An 18,926-nucleotide genomic window follows, 5' to 3' on the forward strand; every position below is an offset into this window, starting at 1 on the left:
TTATTTCCAGGCCGTATCACCTTGTCTCCAGACAGGGCTGCCGTGCCACTTGCCAGATTCATGTGGCACCCTCCTCTGCCTGCAGCACACATTCGCAGCGAATGTACAGAAGAGGCGGCGTGCAGCAAACCACATCTTCTGCAATAACCTCTTCCTTCGCAGAGCCTCCAGATGAAAAACATCCATTTTCTCGCAGACAGATAATTATGAGTCTTGTGGAAAACGCGGCTTCGGCAGGTACAGCAGCGCGCTCATTATAAAGTATTGTAATCCATTGCTTATGATTGACTGGATTCTGATACAGGTGAGAACTTTAAAAAAAAAAAAAAGCGGTGACAGCTGACAAGGTAATTCGCTTTCAAGAAATGTATGATACAAAATGTAATTTGCAGTCTCTCTCTGCCCTGTGCACACACTGCGACACCAAATCATGACTTCTCCTCAGTTTGTTGGAACAGAACGCTAATGAACATCTCATGCTCTGACCTAATTGCCATCTCATGAAAAAGGAAATGTGGCGTCATCCAACATTTGACACAATACTTGCTGCATTTTTTAGGGCAAATCAGTTGCACATTGTCATGACTGAAATCACACAGTGTTTACGTACAATGCCGCATTTGCATTCAGATCCTGCAGCGTTTCTCTTAACTTACATTTGACCCCACAGAACCTCTGATGATTGCATTTCATTGCCTGTTCAAATAAGTGCCGGGGCCCCATATGCAGAGAGGCTTTATTAAATCTAACCAAACATGAAGAAATTCCCTTGTCTCATGACTACCACCCCATGGCAACCGCTCTCTCCCTGTCATATCCCCCCGTTCCTGATTGAATTCAGCTACGTTTGTAATCGTGTTACGTACAGGCATCGGCCTCGGGAGACGAAGGTCAGCGCGTAGACTGTCACTGCCATTTACACATTAACGGGAAAACGCAGCAAAAAGAGTAGTATCGGTGCTTGATGAAGCGTTCTGTGTGCCGAGCGTACACACATATACTTTGTTCAAATGGATACCAAGTAAACCTACAGTATGTGTGTGCACAGTCACTCAAACTGTGTCCTGATTCCATACCACAGACGGATAAAGGACTGCCTTAAAAACATGCTGTTGTTCTTAGTATGCGGAGCTTTAATTTACCTTTTTATCTTGGAAGCTACAAAGTAATAAACTAATGGATGCCAACATCAAACAAACAGTGACGTTGGAAACTTCTGAATGTAAAACTTTGACACAGAAGAGCTTAATGCTTCTGTTTTTGGAAGTTTTATTACTTTATGTTTTGTATTTGCAGATGTTTATGAAGAAAGAAATCAACCCAATCCACCACTTGTTCCTATGTTTCTCCTGTTGGTATTGAACTGTGCGGCTATACACTGTAATCAAAATTAAGCTAAATTTAGCTTCTAAAGCATAATTCCAGTATATTCAAACTACTTTTGGTCATTATTTCTACCACTTATGATAATGTTTAACTCAAGTTAACTGCTGAGATCTGCTAACAATCTGATGCACCAAAAACATACCCAACCGAGCACTTTGATAGAATAATCTCTTACTCAGAGAGAGAAGCTGCATGAGCAATGCAAAAACGTGGATATTAATCTCTCATTTTACTAGAAATCTATGCGTGAGAGCAACAACGGCAGGTAAATTCAGTCACTCTTAAAACTGCCAAATCGATCTGCAAGCCGTTTGGCTTAAATGGTGCCATTCACTTTTGTTTTCTTTGACAAAATAAGAGCGTTTAAACCTGTCTCCGTGTCTAGCTCTTTTCAGCGATGTTGCTCCGTTATTAGATCTCAGCAATTAACTCGGTGAGAAGGATTATTGACAAAGATGGCCGAAATTGCACTCCTGAGGCCTATCAGCTTCTTCAATCCTTTTGCATTGTGGGCCAATAGTGTCTTGTAGAGGCAGGAGCAAAGTTTCACCTCCAGTATTTTGCTATATTTCTCTATAGTGTGCGCAGAATTGGCCTGTAATATGGAATTTTGACACAGAATGAGACACATGGACAGCTACACAAAGTGAACTCCCATGCACACGAGGTGAAGCGGAATGTTTTTTTGTCTGAATTTATGACAAAAAAGCTTCACAGCTACAGTTACTGAGTCACTGGTGAATGTTTTTCTCTAGACAATAATAATGACAAGTATTTTTTCCTATGCACAGCTTGCCTTCAAGCTAAATCAGATTAGCCTTTGATCCTGAATTGATTTATTTATGTCTCCTTTCTTGCTGTTGATTAATTCATAAATGCAGCTTTTTTGGGTGTCTGAGTGACCAGCTGACGTGAAGCTTTTAACTGTCTGAAACTGCATCTGGTGATTAAATGATGTAATGTAAGAGACAGTATTAACCCAAACAAAAGGGGAGCTAACGTATGGCCGGATAGGCGGCGTAACTTTAAATATTTATCAAGCTTGCTTTTCTGCCGTGATCCTGCACGTTTTGCCATATGGTGAATAAAATATTCACCGCCTCCAAATTCTCCCCTGATGCATTTTAATCTCACTAATGCTCGGGCTTAATGTTTGCTCCATCAGTCATTAGTCAGATGCGCCGATGTTCTCCTCAGCTTGACCACCTCGCGAGCATCTCAGCTGTGTGATCACACAGACTGCCTCAGTGCCGAGTGTGATGCAAAGGCAGCATGGGGGCGTTGGCTGTGTGAGATGCAGACTCTAATGAAAGCTGACAAGCGCCACAAGCCTGTGGGGAGCTGAAAGCACTGGGCAGGGAACCATAAGCTACATTCAAGTTTGCACTGTTTCCTTCTCAGACATCCACCTTGAAGACCTTGCTCCTCCTCGCTCCGTTGGCTACAAAAGGCTCAGGGCAGCTTAAGGGGAGATTTAAGGAGGATAGCAAGGAGAAAACATAACTAATCCTTAAACTGAGAAGAGTAATCTGTGAGGGGAGATTTACAGCAAAGAAAATGACTTTTACAATGCACTCAGCAAAAAAGAAAAAAAAAAAAGAGAAGTGACTTTCCTATTAGGAATTTTTGCTCGAGTGAGGCAGTTTTCTTGCTCCGATAATCAGAGTTAAGATGTCCCTCAGAGTGACAGTGAGAAAATACTCCTCCTGTATGGGAGAGAAAGTGAAGTGTCGCATTCCCAGAAGCGTTTGGATTAAAGAGCCACAGTATGACCGCAGCCCTGCTCGTGGAAAACAACGTGAAGTGTTTGAGCTGATCCTCGGTGCTCTCATTGATTTCTGTTGATCACAATCTTATTTGGCAATTTAAATGCTAATGATACTTTTAATTGCAAGACGGGATAAATGTGATTTGATCTTTAGGAGGCAATTACTTTCATGCTTTGTCTAGCTCCGATCTTTTCAAAAGGCGGACAACAATTACTCTGCAGAGCTCAGCTTTTTTGTTTTTTTTTCCGTCTCTCACAAGAAAAGAACGAAAAAAAGAATGAAACAAAATGACTTCTTTTTTTGTTGTTCTTTGACAAGTTTATCAAAAACTTATTCTGCTGCTGGATGAAAGTTTCCTGCTTTTTAGAACATTTAACTTTACAGTTGTACACCATCAGTTTCCAAAACCCCTCAGGCATTGTTACTAGTATACACACACTGCTGTACAAAATACATGGAGATAAAGGTGATTGTTATAAACAAGTTGTACTGCATGTATGACATTCTGAACAGATTAAACCAAGCACCATCTTTTCTTTCCCCACACATAAACAATAATGAAATGATTTGAATTCACACCGAGTACAATAACAATCAATGTTGAAGGACTCAGAAAGACAAGAAAAAAAAAAACAGTCCTATTTTGGTTACAGCTTCAAGCAAGAAGGTGTCCAACAATGAATGAGCATTCATCACATTTAGAAAGATCTTCACACAGCAATGGTGAAAAGCACAAGAACAATTTACTATATTTCACCCAATGTTCTCTTTCCCCCCCAAAAAAACGAACAAACCCAAAAACAAATGCACTGCTACAGCACACATCTACTTTTACAGCTGCTTTATTCACACACACACTTCACTTGATAGGCTGTCAGTAATTCCAAATCTCCTCCAAAATGACAATGATGCTACATTTCAGTCCTGGAAAACCATCCCCAGCCCTCAAGATGGATAAATTCTTGAGAGAGGGGGAAAAATAAATAAAAGTCTTGATATTGTGTAGTGATATGGTCCATTTTTACATTCTGCACGTGATTCTTTTCAGATATATTGTTGGAAATGATGCCCAGGAGGTTGGCATCAAAGTGATTTATACCACAAAGTATTTACAACTGTGTCAACACCAGCTGTATGTCAGCGAACACCAGCGAGAGAATTCATTTTATTTATGTTTATTTTTTTATCCACGGTGCCACAATTGGCAGCGCTTTACCGCATTTTGGAGGTCATACATCACGGCCGGGCGAGAAAGACAGAGCGATGAACACATTATTCTGTGAACATCGCCCCTGACAATGCCCATCTATTTTGATAATCAGTTGACTATTGTGCCAGTGCAGCTTCTAAAGGGCCAGTGATTTATTAGGATTGACCAATTTTGAGTCACATCATGTGCTGCTTTGTAAGGGCAAACAGAGGCGTGACTGGCGGTGCAGTCAGGCATGTTATCAAATGCCCAAGCTTGATTAACAGCTCATCAACATGCAGAATTAAACAGTCAGGCTAAATGCTTCCCCTTTACCCTGACATCAGACACTCATATAAAACTATGAATCTCCTGCAGTGGTTGTCTACATTACAAATAAAACCCCCAAAACATTCTCACCGCACCTTTGTCTGCATTCACATAAATAGACATTTCAAAATAAAGTAAACAGTTTCTTCATAAGACACTCAACATGTTTGATGACAAGAAAATAGACAAGAAATTTCATCGCAAAGCTTTTTTCTTTTTTTTTGCATCACATTTCACTACATCGAGCAAATACATGCCAAAAAACTAGTGAGGGGGAAACGACGACGACAGTTACAGCACTGATGACGACAACTCTTGTCATGCATATTTGACGAGAAATCATGCACACAAAAGGAGGAGGAAAGAGCAAGAGGTGGAGGAAAAAAAGAGAGAGAGAGAGGTTGGACAATTTGGTCTGTTAACATTATTATTGAGCTTTGCGTAAAACGAAACCTCTGTAAGCTCACAGAGTTCCCTTTTTGATGAACAATTTGATATGTATGTTAAATCTCGTCTCATTATTCTGTTTTGTCCAAGCTCCCTGAATCTGATAAACTAAGTGGAGCTGGATATTTTATCTTTAGAATTTTGATTAGGTTTAATTGGTCTTGGCACTGTTTTCATCCAGCTTAATTTTCATTCAAAGTTGTTTGTCAAGCCGCATTGCCATTATGCTTGATTTTTTTTTCTTTTGTCATGCATAAAATTGAAGTAGAGTCTCAATTTGTGGAATGCCATCAAAACAAACAGTCATTTCTTTAGACATCAAGTCCACTGTGTGTCAAGTAAATGATCGCTTTTTATTTGTCTGCTTTCAGCGCTCACAATGGTGTGCTCAAGTATGTCACTTGCAGGCCACCATTACATGCAGGCAACAGAATAGAGGATCCAGGAGGACAGGGATCAGCAGGGGACAGACTGGGGTCAAGTGCCTCTACTTTCCTTGTGGGGGACTCTGGCTTCTCTGGACCCTGTGTCACACAACTATCAGCAACAGCAGCAACAGCAATGCTGAGGGAGTGGAGTGGGAGACAGAGAGCAGTTACTTCGGTATCAGAGTGAGAAAGAAAGATAGATTAGCAAAGGGAGGGGAAAGAGACAGAAAGCATTGGGAGAGGTAAGAGTCTGTGTGCTTCATTTGTCCTGAAAAGCAGTGGAACCAGTGTGGTATCTGGGTCTCTGTGGCCTCAGAGCTGGACCTGCAGCAGCGGCAGCAGCAGGCGGAGAACCGAAAAAACCTGGCAGAAATTCACGTCGCTGTTTAATGTTAGCACCGCCGCTCTGGATGTCAAATCAGTTACAAGATTCTGGAGGGGGAACCTCTAAAATAAGCATTATAATCTCATCATCTCAGTTGATTAAAGGCTCATGTGCACCCTCTGCCAGACTCTGCACACCCCCGGCCTCTGTTGTTTTGGTAATATTCCCAGGGAGAAGGACAGCCAGCTCCTGCACACAGCGGCATCCTTCCCATGGGAATGTGGTTCACATCCTGTATATCCAGTATAGCCAAGAGCATCATGGAAACCCTGGCAACCGCGGAGCTACACGTCGCGCCCAGGTGTTTTAAACAAAGGCAATTAGCAGAACGCAACTTAAATGCGCGTTTCTTTCTTTAGTGGAAACACTTTCTTGATATTTGTAGTTGAACAGATGGCAGAGACTTTTAACATGTCACAATGACGCAAAAATAAAGATACTTTAGATTTTCACAGCTCCGTTGCTTGCTGTTGTCTCAGCTGCACCCACTGCAACTTCTGTTTTCCCCTCTGTGTACGGGCAGCAGCTGGCAATGTTCAAAACTGTCATGGCCTTTGGTTTGCAGGCAGAACAAAATTACCTGGTTGGCTGGAGGAGGAGCTGTAGGAGCAAATAGAGCTACCAGCTTCCTAAATCTGTCTATAATAACAATTTGGCTGAATGAATAGATGCAACAAAAGACATGTTTGACTTTAAAAGACTTTCTGACGCTTTTCAGTTTAAGTGACCTTTTTGACATTGCTTTTGCACGATTTAGACTTGAAGTTCTACCTCCGCATCGGGTTCGAGCTACGTAGAGCAATATCTGAATTTGCATCTGATTTTTAGGTTCGCCTGTTTCCAAACTCAGCTCCCCATTCGCTAATTGCTCCTTCAAATAAAAACATATTTGCATGACTCCCCAACTGTTCGTCCGAGCAGGAATTTGGAAGCAGTCTGACCTCGGGATCTGCAGCGTACTCAACCATCTCCTAGAAAATCGACTTTAGTTCCTGATGATATCACAACCATCCAACAGAGGTGAAACTCTCCCGAGAAGAGTCTGCAGCACATGCTCCTCCAATCAGTCCTGATTAAAACAATAGTGTTTTAATGGGGATTGGCCTCTGTAGACACACATTACAATCAAGCAACCACCTAATAGCTGCTGCTTTAATGATAATCATCGATTCTGTGTGCTAAAGTAAATGAAGATAAACTTGCTTTTTTTAGCATGAGTGCAATTATATTATTTTTCATAAACTAACCTATAGGAAACGAGATTATCGGTGTCAAGGATAAATGAGGCTGTGGCATGTTTGTGGCATATTCTTCTGTCTCCCAACACATTACCTGGACTAAAATAAAAAAACAAAGCGTTTCGGCCCTTTCAAAGTGTTTTTCTCTGGTGGGCTGACAAGAGTGCACACCTAATCTTACCACCTGTCTAGCCCCCTGCAATATTCTCTGGCAGAGGCTCGGTACTCACAGGTCATTATCTGTCTCAGTGCGGGTTTTCTGCTGCCGCCGATGGACCATGAAAACAGTAACAGCCACGCCAATGATGAGTCCGATGGCGACGACTCCTCCAAGGATCCCGATAACACCACCTGGGGGCCCCTGCGCCATCGGCTTCTCTGCAGTCAAGAGGAGAAATAACAGTGTCAGGGTGGGTGCTCTTTGAGTAATTGATGCTGCTCGGAAGAACTTTGAAAAAAAAAAAAAGCAGCAGCGAGAACAAAGAGACTCCACTAATGTCACATGTCGTGTTCTTGAAGGCATCATGAGGTTTTTCGCAGAACTTCTCGCTGTAAATCACAACAATTTGGGACCAGCGACTGGTTTCGAAATGAAACAGGCAATGCATCCAAAAAGAACAAACAAACCCGAAAAAATAGACAAATGCAACTGGTGTAGAGAGAAATCTTTACAAACCATTTGACACAACATTTGGCAGGCTTCATTTTCTGTCATAAAACACATCCAAACACTATTTTCAGAGTCTTATTTCAGGGATGGGGCCATTGTCCTGTCGGTCCTGGTGCTGCATGAATAACCACACTGTAGTGGTCACTCAGCAGCTGCTGCATTTCTTTTGTGCACTTCATCAACTGCTCAAAAGAAGCCTAAATTGGCTTGGATTTGACAGCGAACCCAAATGCACTCCTAAGAGCTATTATATTTTAAAGTCCTTACCAGCAGGGGGTAACAAATGCAAAAGCAAATTCTGGCATCGCAGAGAAAGAATGTGTGGGGTTTCCAAAGTGAAGCGATTTACCTAAATCTGTTGAGAGCAAAACATGGAAAAGTTATTCTACTACTGTCAGCTGCACTGACTTATGAAGGAGACATCAAGGTCTAGCCCGGTAAACACAGCAGATTGTTGATGTTACTCTCTGCACGGTGCTCAATACCTCTGTTGATAAAGTCAAGGCTGTTAACTTTACAAAAGGCATAGGGATTGCAGTGGAAAACTCGAGATATTGATGCAAACAATTTTTTAAAGAGCTGCACAGCGTTATCATCTCCTCAACTTAATTTTTGGAAGCGTCTTTGAGAGCCACACTCTGGAAGTGTCTCAGAGAGCTTTTTGAAGGGACTGTCATAAGTAATCTGTGACCAGCGCCGGAGGGAGAAACTGGGAGAAATATTGGAAAATAAATACCTTTTGATGCCAACATACAACCGCTTCAACTAAAGACGTTAAAAGGAGATCATCGTCACTTCTTTGCATAGGGGCCTGTTGATTTCCTGCTTTTACATGTGGTAAACAATAATTCATCCTGTATGTGATCAGAGCGCATCAGAATGTAATTCATCTGTTGTCACGCGGATGAAAACCTAAATTACTGCAGGTCCCATGTGAGCTTTCCTCCATTGTGTCCCGGATGATGTCAGGTATTACTAAAATAGGACAGTTGTTTCCTTTCAGAAGCATAAAGGAGCTTTTTTTCCCCCTCCTCTCTCAAAGCAAACAGCACTGGCATCTGTTTTCTCCGACAAGAGCAGTTAAAGCTGTCCTTTCTAAGACAGGCCGGGGACCAATCAATGGCTGCGAGTCTGTTGTGATGGGTCACTGCGAATTCTCACTATCTTGCGCTTTGAAAAAGGAAAGCCTATCTCCTGCCCTCATGATGTCTCCATTATTATCTGTCCGTCCCTCCCGGTAGTGACAGGACAAGGCCTCGCTCCCAGGGGGCCTCTTCTCAACAGCCCCGCTCGCTTGATTCACCGCCCATAATGATGGATACACAGAGGACCAGTTCACATACAGCCAACACAATAGCGAGCACGTTAGCCCACCTTGTACCCGTCTCAAAGTCAGCGATTATATATCGTGTCCATCTGATTGTCCTGCCGTGGTTGTTGTGGCTGATCTAATTTTCTCTCTTCTGGTACCTAAAAGTCATCTCAACCACTGCACACAAACAGAAAGTAAACAGACTCTCTTATAGCCACACATGCTGCCCCTCCTCGCCATGCATTTCAATGAAAATGACCGTGGAGTTGCTTTGAAGACCAGCCCTAAATGTGATCTCGCTGTAGCATGGGAGCAGATAAGCAGGAACTCCTACTGTTGTCTCATTGCGCTACATAGTGAAAGCCAGTGGGCTGAATTTCATGGCCCTAATGCAAATGCCAGACACAATAGTCTGTTGTATAACACTAATACACAGAGGAGTGGACTGGATCAGAATGCAATTTCCCTGTTGTGGAGCCTGAGGCGCTCAGCACACAGGATTTACACTGTCACCTCCTAACACATATAGTCGGGTGAGCCATCTGCTGCGGAGGCTTTTGTCTGCTTCTAGCCGGGGAGTCATCAAAAATTAAAGCTTTAATTTTCCGTACACGACTTCTACATTAAAAAGGCACCCATCTTCACATATATGCCCCGTTTGTTTTTGGGTGGAAACGAATTTGCAAAATGTTAGAGTCGCGTACAGCAGCGGATGTTGTGGACTGTGAAACAAAACGATTAGTAAGCATGCACCGCCACTCCCATGCTGCGCACAATAACGCTGAGCCGGGATAATTTTATCACAAAAGCGAGAGGCCGAGCCCTTCTGCACCGTGTGCGGCCCGACAGCACACCTTCAAATTCAATTAGCGCGAGAAAGATAGTAGAACTGTACCAGATAGCTGCTGCTTGATCACTCCATTACTGCAGGGGAATGCGCTTTCAAGGACGGGAATTACTGTGAATTTGGAACCGCAAAGGTCAGTTTCATTAAATAAAAGTTCCACCACATACCAACCGACAACAAGTGGAATGTTGAGAAAAGAGAACTTCTTTGATACCCGTCAAGGGCACATGAAGAATGTGAGAGCAAGTCTAGAATGCGGAGTTCAAGTGTCCAGATGTCGAAAAATAAAATTTAGTCGAGCTGGCAAGTGAGATGTTTACATGAGTCACTCACAAATATTTATGCGTAGCCTTTGACTGTGCTCAGCTTCTGTGCTGTGACTCAAATCTTCAGCCGAGACTCAAATATCTGATGTGTTACTATTCTCTGATGTGCGTGACGCAGTTCTGTGGAAGCATCCCCACTCTGCACACAAGAGGCTGCACTACATGAAGGGCTTTGTCCTCATTGTACAACATGCAGCGTGTTGCCAAGAGTAATAAGCACTGGGACCGAGCTACTGTATGCAGCATTTTCTCTCCTTCCTGCTGTCACAGTCTCCAACAGAGCTGGTACCGGCACCAAAAAACCTGCATTATCTTCACCTTCAGCACTGTCATCAAACAAAGGAGCCAAATTCGTGCCATGTTGTTTAGCCGGAAAGGGAAAATCTACCAAGGAGTGAAAACAGCAAGTCGTTGAAGCAGTGCAACCACAGCTACACATTAAGATAAACACAGCTTTGGTACGAATAGTATTGTTACATACAGTATTGCAAAATGTTTTCTAGGAAAGATTCACGGCTTCAAGGGAGATGCACTTTCTGTGCATGAAAACAGCTAATAAGGTTTGTTTTGAATATGTGCTGCATGTAAGAAGACGAGGCGGTGCGCTGAACTTGTGCTTCTAATTTTCACTCAATGTTTCACTTAGGTAAATGTTTAAATGCAAGTCTTTCACCTTTAGTAGCATTTTCACTCTGTGGCATTTCCTCTGAAAGCTACGTCTATCGATTTAGTAGCATTGGAGAAATAAAACTCCACCAGAGGACACAGCCTTGATGTTTTCACCTCATACAGTTGCTCTGGTTAATGCAGCAGCTTCCACATTCAGACACAGAGCTCCGTAAATGACTGCCTTCTGGTTGGTGCTGGGCAGTTAGTGCCCAGAGGCTTTCTTCTTCTTAAAAAGTTGTGTCTGTATTTGGTTTAGTGACAGAATTATTCAGTACAGTAAATGTGCACACCATTAAAATCTAAATAATAAGCAAAAGCAGACTAAAAAGATCAACAGAGCAGCAGAGTCCTGTCTGTGATCGTCTGCTAACTTCATCATTCATTTAACTTCATTATAATTAAAGATATTAACAATGATCTCAGTAAAGAATCTACACTTATTCGTAAGCAAAACAAGGTAAAATGCAAAAGAGGACCCCTAATCATCCATGTAACACCAAAAATCTATCAGTTTAGGCATGGCAGAGAAAAAACTCTAACAGAGACTAATCAGAGAGTTTCTTAAAGAAAACTTGTGTCTATATTGGGTTTAACACCAGAATCATTCAGTACAGTGCAGTCAATAAAAAACAAAATAATGAGCAAAAATAGACTAAAAAGATCAACTGAGCTTCAGAACTACAGAATTTTTGATTGTATTTGACTGCTAACTTCATTAATCATTTGACTCTACTAACATCAAAGATGTTAATTATGATTTCAGTAAAGAATTTGCACCGATGAGAAGGCAAAACAAGGTAAAACCAAGAACTATGATCACTGATCATTGATGTGACACCAAAATCTATCAATTTAGGAGTAGAAGAGAAACAAAACTCTACCAGGGACTTATCAGAGAGTTTCTTAATGAAAGCATGTGTCTGTATTGGGTTTAATAACAGTATTATTCCTTGCAGTAAACATGAAGACCATCGAAACTAAAATAATGAGCAAAAATAGACTAAAAAGGTCAGTAGAGCAGCAGAATCCCGTCTGTGATTGTCGACAAATTTCACTATTGTTTCACTCTATAAATAAAGATATTAATTACAACTTCAGTAATGAATCTGCTGCACTTTGGAAGGCAAACCTGAAAAATATGACCCCTTATCATCGATGTGACACCAAAATCCAAACACCAAAGAACGTCTGTATAAATAACCCTCATGCCAGAATTATTCCGTACAGTAAATGTGCAGACCAATAAAACCAAAATAATAAGCAAAACTACATTGAAAAGAGCAGCAGAATCCTGTCTGTGTTTGGCTGCTGACTTCATAACTGTTTGACTATGTTAGCATCAAAGATACTAATGAAGATTTCAGTAAAGAATCTGCACTGGTGAGAAGACAATACAAGGTAAAACTAAAAAACATGATCACTTATCATTGATGTGACAACAAAATCCAAACACCAAGGAACACCTGTAAACCATAAATAACCCTGATAACACTTAATTATTCAGTACAGTAAATATACAGGCCATTAAAACCAAAAATAATAAGCAAAATGGCTAAAAAGATCAACAGAGCTGCAGATCGTTATGTGTATTTGTCTTTTAACATCAATCATTAGACTTTATTAACATTTACATAGTTGTGATTTCAGTGAAGAATCTGCACTTTTAGAAGGTAAAATAAGTTTAAAAAATAAAAAAAATATGACCCTTCATCATCGACGTGACCCAAAAACCAAACACCAGAGAACACTTGTAAAGTGTAAACAACCCTTTGACCTCCTTTGATTCCTCACAAGTGGAAAACCTGCATAAAAAAATCCGACCAGACTCTACTGAGTAAAGTGTGTTGTTCAAATATGTTTGCAGCTGCCACCGAAAGATTGTTATTGATTTTCAATAAGTGTGGAGCACCCATCCATGCAGAAGCTCGCGCCATGCTGTCATTCCACCACTGTGGCACATTCAAACTGATAAACTCGACCTTGCTGCTTGTTGTGGCCGCGACTCCCTCCGAGGTGGCGGCGACCTTCATCCCCGTCAACATCTCTACTCCCCAGAGTTCATTGAGCTGTGCCAGGCGTATGTGCCATTGTTGTTTTTCCCTCTGATCTTCGAGAACAGAGACTACACGCAGCCCTCCGTCGGCTTTGAGAGGCTTTGTGGCGTTGCACGGCTCACAGAGAATCAAATTTCCCTGACAATCCATCAAGAAAGGTGTCACTGGCTGAGAGCAACTTCCACCAGGCAGGTTGTGCAGCTAGCCAGAGGTGTCATTGGATTTGGGGTGGAGGGACGCAGTGAATGAGTGCTTTGCATGCGATGATTACATATTCATCGCTCAGGCAGAGCTACAGCTTCTAATGCTTCCAACAGGAGGGCGGTTACTACTTAGAGAAGATCTGGCAGCGTTTTTATGGAGCAAAAGCCACTGATGAGCTGAAGCTGTGGCCTGAAAATTGATTACATTCTCACTGCAGCTTGTGGGCCTCATTTTTTTTTTTTTGGAGGGGGTGGAGTAAATGTGAACTACAAGCAGTGACACAGCGATTCACCATCTGAAAATGCCCAAAACGCGTGAAAACAGTGTAATCTCAAACACCAGCTGTACTCAATAGCCAAAACATGTGGGCTCCAGAGTTACCCGCCTCCCATAGCACACGTTAGTCACACATACCAGAGCAGGAAGAGTTCAGGTAGGAGGTCAAAAGGTGAGCATTTTCCAGCTGGAGCAGGCTTTGCCCACTCCAAATCCAATTTGTCACAGAATGCAGCAATGCGGGATTTAAATGGGGGCAGCTTTTTCCTTTTTTTCTTTTAGGTGGATCACTGCCATGTACCTGCTGAGGCCCGGTGTGGATCATCAAACAGCGGCATAAGGGAAGACAATTCACAGCTTAATGATGTCTTTAAATGTAAAGTCACCCCTGGCAATCTGACAGGAAGACACTAAAAACATGAAGGCCCAGAACTCTGAGGCATCACACTGGTGGTATTAAGAGGACATTTGTGTAGTGGTGTTTTGTAAAAATGTTCCAGGCATAAGTCTGATCATATTCCAAGAATGGATGTGGCTCCTGGCGCTCTCGCTCTCTCCCATCAGAAATTGTAATTGCTATCTCCTCCACAGGGGCCATAATACTTTCCAGCAATACTGGGGAGTTTCAAGTGGACAGATTGAGAGTCTGGCTACTAACCCGTGCCAGCTCCACACCACAAATGCCAGTCTGAGACGGCCACCTGTTCCAAAGACCACACTGCCTGGTTTCTCTACCTTGGCTTGCACCAACTGCCAGTCGACCAGCACAGTGTAACAGTCAAGGTAACTAGTTGCTTTTATGTCTCTATTCATGAGTTGTACAGCTACCTTATGTGGAAGCAAATGCCCAGGCTGTTAGTAATTTATCTGGAGGACATTTTCTTTTTCTTTCCTCAACTTTTTCCACATTGGGTAAATGCTGCAGGCCCAATAAAGTGAACGAAATGTGGTTTAATGGAGTTCATAAATCTGTATTTCATGCTGCCAGCTCCGAGCGGTACATGCTGTTTCGTCTCCGTCTCCTACCCCTCCCCGAGTTGGTAATCTCGTTAAAGTTCAATGTTTCCAGAGCTGCTCTCCTTTGGGAGCCGGAGGTTCCTGATGTCATCCTCTTTTTCCACAGTAGTTTACCCTCTGGAGAGGTCTGCATCCTATTTCACCTAGATTCATACTAACGATCGATCGGTATGAGTTTGTTAGGCCTGATTATTCGTGATCAAGAAAGGCTGATGACTGATACAAATTAAATGTAAAGTTTTAACACCATGCAAGAACAGAGAACCTGTCATACATAACTAGACTTCTTCATTAATAATGTGACTGTAAGTGAATATGTAAAATAGAAACAGGAGCGATTAAATTATCTCCTCTGTTTATGTGCGATCCACTGAGATTCATCAATTCGTCTCCTGCAGGTACGTTTACTGTTACTCCGATTTCTTTTATTGCCCCAAACAATATCTTTATTCCTTTTCAACAAATACAGAAAAAATAGTGATGAGAAAGAATGGAAGAAAGTAATAAACTGAACTGCTCCTCTCAACTAATAGATGGTAAATAATGTTTGTTATTCTAAGTGAGTCTGTCAGACATATTCTTTACTAAATCTGCATGGTTTCAAAGTTACTCCTCAGTTGGATTTTCTAGTGGAAGGTTTGACATCATTAATGCTATTCAGTGCGTAGTGGTTGGTTTGTGAGTGTTTTTCCAGAACGGAGATTAACTTTCTAGCATTTAGAAAGCTGAGGTTGATTAATATTTGTTCATTTTTATGATATTTATACAGACCAAGTAAAAAACAACTTAAGGTCCAATGAAACTCTTTTTGAAATGCTCGTCTGACATGTAGCTCTGACCTCTTCCCAAAATCTTTCTTCTGTTTTCTTAATATTTCACCATTCTGTCACTTTCATTGACCACTAAGGTCCAGATCTTAAAGCATTAATAATTATTGTTACAGGTTAATCTGTGGCTGCCTTCTAGCTTAGCTGCTAGCTGGTAGCATAGCATTAGCAACCACAGACTGTATATAAAGATGGACGTAGCATCTGGCTCCAAAACTGAAGCCCACCCGAAAGTGTCAAAAACTTGCAATATCACGCCGTCCACTAGGGTTGGCTCCAAAAAGCTTTTTCTCCATAGACCCCAATTCATTTTTGGAAAAAATAAAATTTGATAGACTGACTTTCTACAGCTCAGGATGTTTTTACCCTTAGTTTTCATGGTCAAAATGAGAGATCAGGTGGCCGATCTTAAGATAAATCAATACTGAATTTTAAATAAATCGTTAAAGTTGGCGGAGCCAGGGGGCGTGGCTATACTTGATTGACAGTCCCATTGACTGGTCCTGCCCCTAGTTGCTCTCCGGTCCAGCCTGTTTGATGACGCTTTTTATGTCACTGGCTCCAAAAAATCCAAAATGGCGACCAGGAAGTAGCAAAATCCGGGCTTCCTTTACTCGGCGTTGAAACCAACGGGTGACGTCACGGTTAGTTTACGCCTGTTAGCAACTGAGAGAGCTAGTTTCCTGGTTTGTGGCAATGGCTTGGCTTTCTTGTTCAGCTTTTTCTGCTTGACTACAGACAGAGAGAGGAGGCTGCATCATTTAATTTATCAATAATCGACCACTAAAAATAGTGCTCCCAATAATCTGTAAAATGCCAAATATCGACCATGATAACTGGTTGTCAACTCTCAGACCTGATGATGGTGATTGATTGTTAAAACATGGGCTGAAACTAGGCCCATTAACACTTAACTACCTTGCACCTGCAGAGCAGAGCAACAAAAGAAACACCTCTCCTCTGTTTTTTGTTTCTAAGAGCCCTGTAATGTTAAATTTCTCCTTTGTGAGATCAATAAAGTCTATCTTATCTTATCTTACCTAAACCGAGGCTAAAATGTAAAATCACGATAGTCAATTTTATTTGATCACTTTTGCTAGTTTGTGTTGTTTATATTTCTTGTCTTCGCACTTGCGGTTGAGAATCAAATAGAGTAATGAGTGGATGTCACTGCACGGCTCAATAAATGCCTGCTGAGCCATTCTGCTTCACTTTATAGCCTCTCCCATTCCTGTGTAAACATTTTGTGACTCAATGGCACGTTAAGGCAATCTGGGAAAGTAATCACCAGGCTTCAATAATAAAAAAAAAAAAAACAAGAAAAAAACCCCACGCACACACTTAGCATGTTCCACGCTTAAATAGACGACACTGAAAGCCGGCACGTCGAGATCTCCAAGCACCGCACACACACATCAGGAGGTGTCTGGTGCACCGCTGAGTCCGGTGAGGTAGATGAAGCGGCGACAAGCGGCACCAAAGCTCCCTGTCAGTGAATGTGAGATTGCAGGATGCCAAGCTGATGCTGATGCTGTCATGAGGTATTACCTCCTGTGACAGCCCAAATAACAACAGTTCTAATTAAAGAATGATTGGAATGGGTGGACCACTGCCTCCTAATGGGGGAATAAACCGCAACATCGCTCCAGGAAGTGAATTGCGTTCATTTATTAACTTCAGGAACCGCTAGCTGCTGTCAAGATGTAATAGCTTATTTTTAAAGCAGCATAACTTTTCCATCCATTCTGCCCACTGGTCCAGCACCTTCATTAGAAATAAAATATATATATACTACAGAAACATATAGCAATGTTATGTACAGACTGTGCAATAGGCGGCTGTTTGTTTTATCCCTTTCTTGGAGATATGAGGGGATTTGACGTGCACAGTTACTCCGTTACTCTGCTGTGCATCGTCACTTACATGAAAACAAGCCTAACAGGAAGGAGCTGGCCATGCAGCGCTGGTGATAGGAGCTCCCAGTCTGCTTTAACAGGCACTCTCTCGCTCTCGAAGCCCTTTCATGCCCCAGCTGAACTCCTCTATGTGTTGAATGTTAATTTATTGCCTGCTCCCGGCTCTAAACTGGAGGGAATCTGCAGTGCTTATACACATCTGCAGCCTCGTCCTCCACCTCTCCTACCTTCTTCGTCTCTGTGTAAGCAAAATTACTTCTCACTGTCTCTCTCGGCATGAGGTCACGGCTGTAATTTCCTTCGCCTGGTTAAAAGCTGACAGAGCAACGGGTCCAGTCGGCGTGGATATGTTCGAGAGGAGCTTTTCAATTTAGCAACACTTGGCCGGGAAGCCTGCAGATCCCATCCCAAAGGCCGGCCCCCTTTTTTGCTGGCCTCGCTGCTAAGCAAGTGTTTCATCTCAAGCACCGTACACACTCAAATGTATTCAATAACCACTGTGGGATGGAGTGTTAGATCAGAAATACATATATTTATATTCCTTCACTGGGCTGTTTGTGTTCTCTCTGGAAAATTGCCATTGATTCCTTTCTACGTGCTGGCAGACCTCAGGAATCCAGCGCAGGAATATGAATCCACTCTTCAGTATTCATTTGTAAAGCACCTCTCTCCCATCTGACATTTTAATTTTTTATTTTCGCTCCGCTGAGTCTTTTTCTCGGGGTATCTGTCATCAGCTGTTCTTTTTACCTTTAAATGGGTTATTATTTGCCTTTGTGCTGAGCATTAGCGGAGCCTTCTTGGAATTTTATCTACCCATTAACACAATTAACAAGGACCCATAACACAAGGCTACTTGTACGTCACAACTGATAACGGCAGACATCTTGAGAATTTTCAGGTTCAGCGGAGACAGTTCGTCATCTATCTCTGCTGCAGATTGGACGGATTCGATTTTATGTGCCCAAAAAGTAAACATGTGGTCACTGAGACGATAAGTAAAATAGCAGAAATCTGAAGATTTCACCGTCCGTTTTCTGTCCAAACCTGAGCTGTGACATTTTCAATAACTTCCCTTGGATGTCAGATAATGAAATGAATCCTCCTGATGCAGATCCTCTTAATATTATATGGCGATTAACAATACTTGTTCATAAACTGACACTAATCCCATTGTCTTCATAGCAGCGGCAGATGAATTGTTGATAGCGTTATTGTCTACACATAAAGCCATCAAGTTCGTCACATTCTTAATTACAAATCGTCTGAATGTTGTGATTGATTACATACAAAATGGCGACAGGCCTCAGAGAGTTTCTAAATACAGTAACAGAAGGTATATCTCCTCCTATGGTTGATGTTTTTAAAATATTATGCAGACACATGTTTAAAAAATTTAATATTTAGTCAATTATTCTGGGTAAGACTTATTTTCTCCATCTTCAACCTGTTACTACTGTTTGCGCTGTGTACGTTATACATAATGTAAGAAATGCTTCAAAAGAGAGCAACCTCAATTAGAATTGGTAAAGACATGATCCACAACTCAAACTTTACTCCGGAGGAAAAACTGGATTGACTAAGCAACCCGTCGACAAAACATGCCCTCCGGCTACGACTTCCTCCAACTTTTTCA

The 18,926-nt window shown here is 41.9% G+C and overlaps 1 protein-coding gene across 3 annotated transcripts in view; it reads right to left on the reverse strand.

Moving 5' to 3' along the window:
* Positions 1-18,926, reverse strand: part of nectin1b (nectin cell adhesion molecule 1b) — a 166,137-nt gene that overhangs the window by 31,881 nt on the left and 115,330 nt on the right. For 2 of the 3 annotated variants that reach the window (XM_051957683.1, XM_051957684.1), the window contains exon 6: positions 7,403-7,550. In XM_051957683.1, the coding sequence (XP_051813643.1) occupies positions 7,403-7,550 (148 nt within the window). Of the gene's footprint in view, positions 1-5,469; positions 5,686-7,402; positions 7,551-18,926 lie in introns of those variants that run through there. The other variant, XM_051957685.1, reaches the window with a different exon arrangement.

The sequence above is a fragment of the Acanthochromis polyacanthus genome, chromosome 13 (genome assembly GCF_021347895.1).
Source record: "Acanthochromis polyacanthus isolate Apoly-LR-REF ecotype Palm Island chromosome 13, KAUST_Apoly_ChrSc, whole genome shotgun sequence".
In the NCBI taxonomy this organism is placed as follows: domain Eukaryota; kingdom Metazoa; phylum Chordata; class Actinopteri; family Pomacentridae; genus Acanthochromis; species Acanthochromis polyacanthus.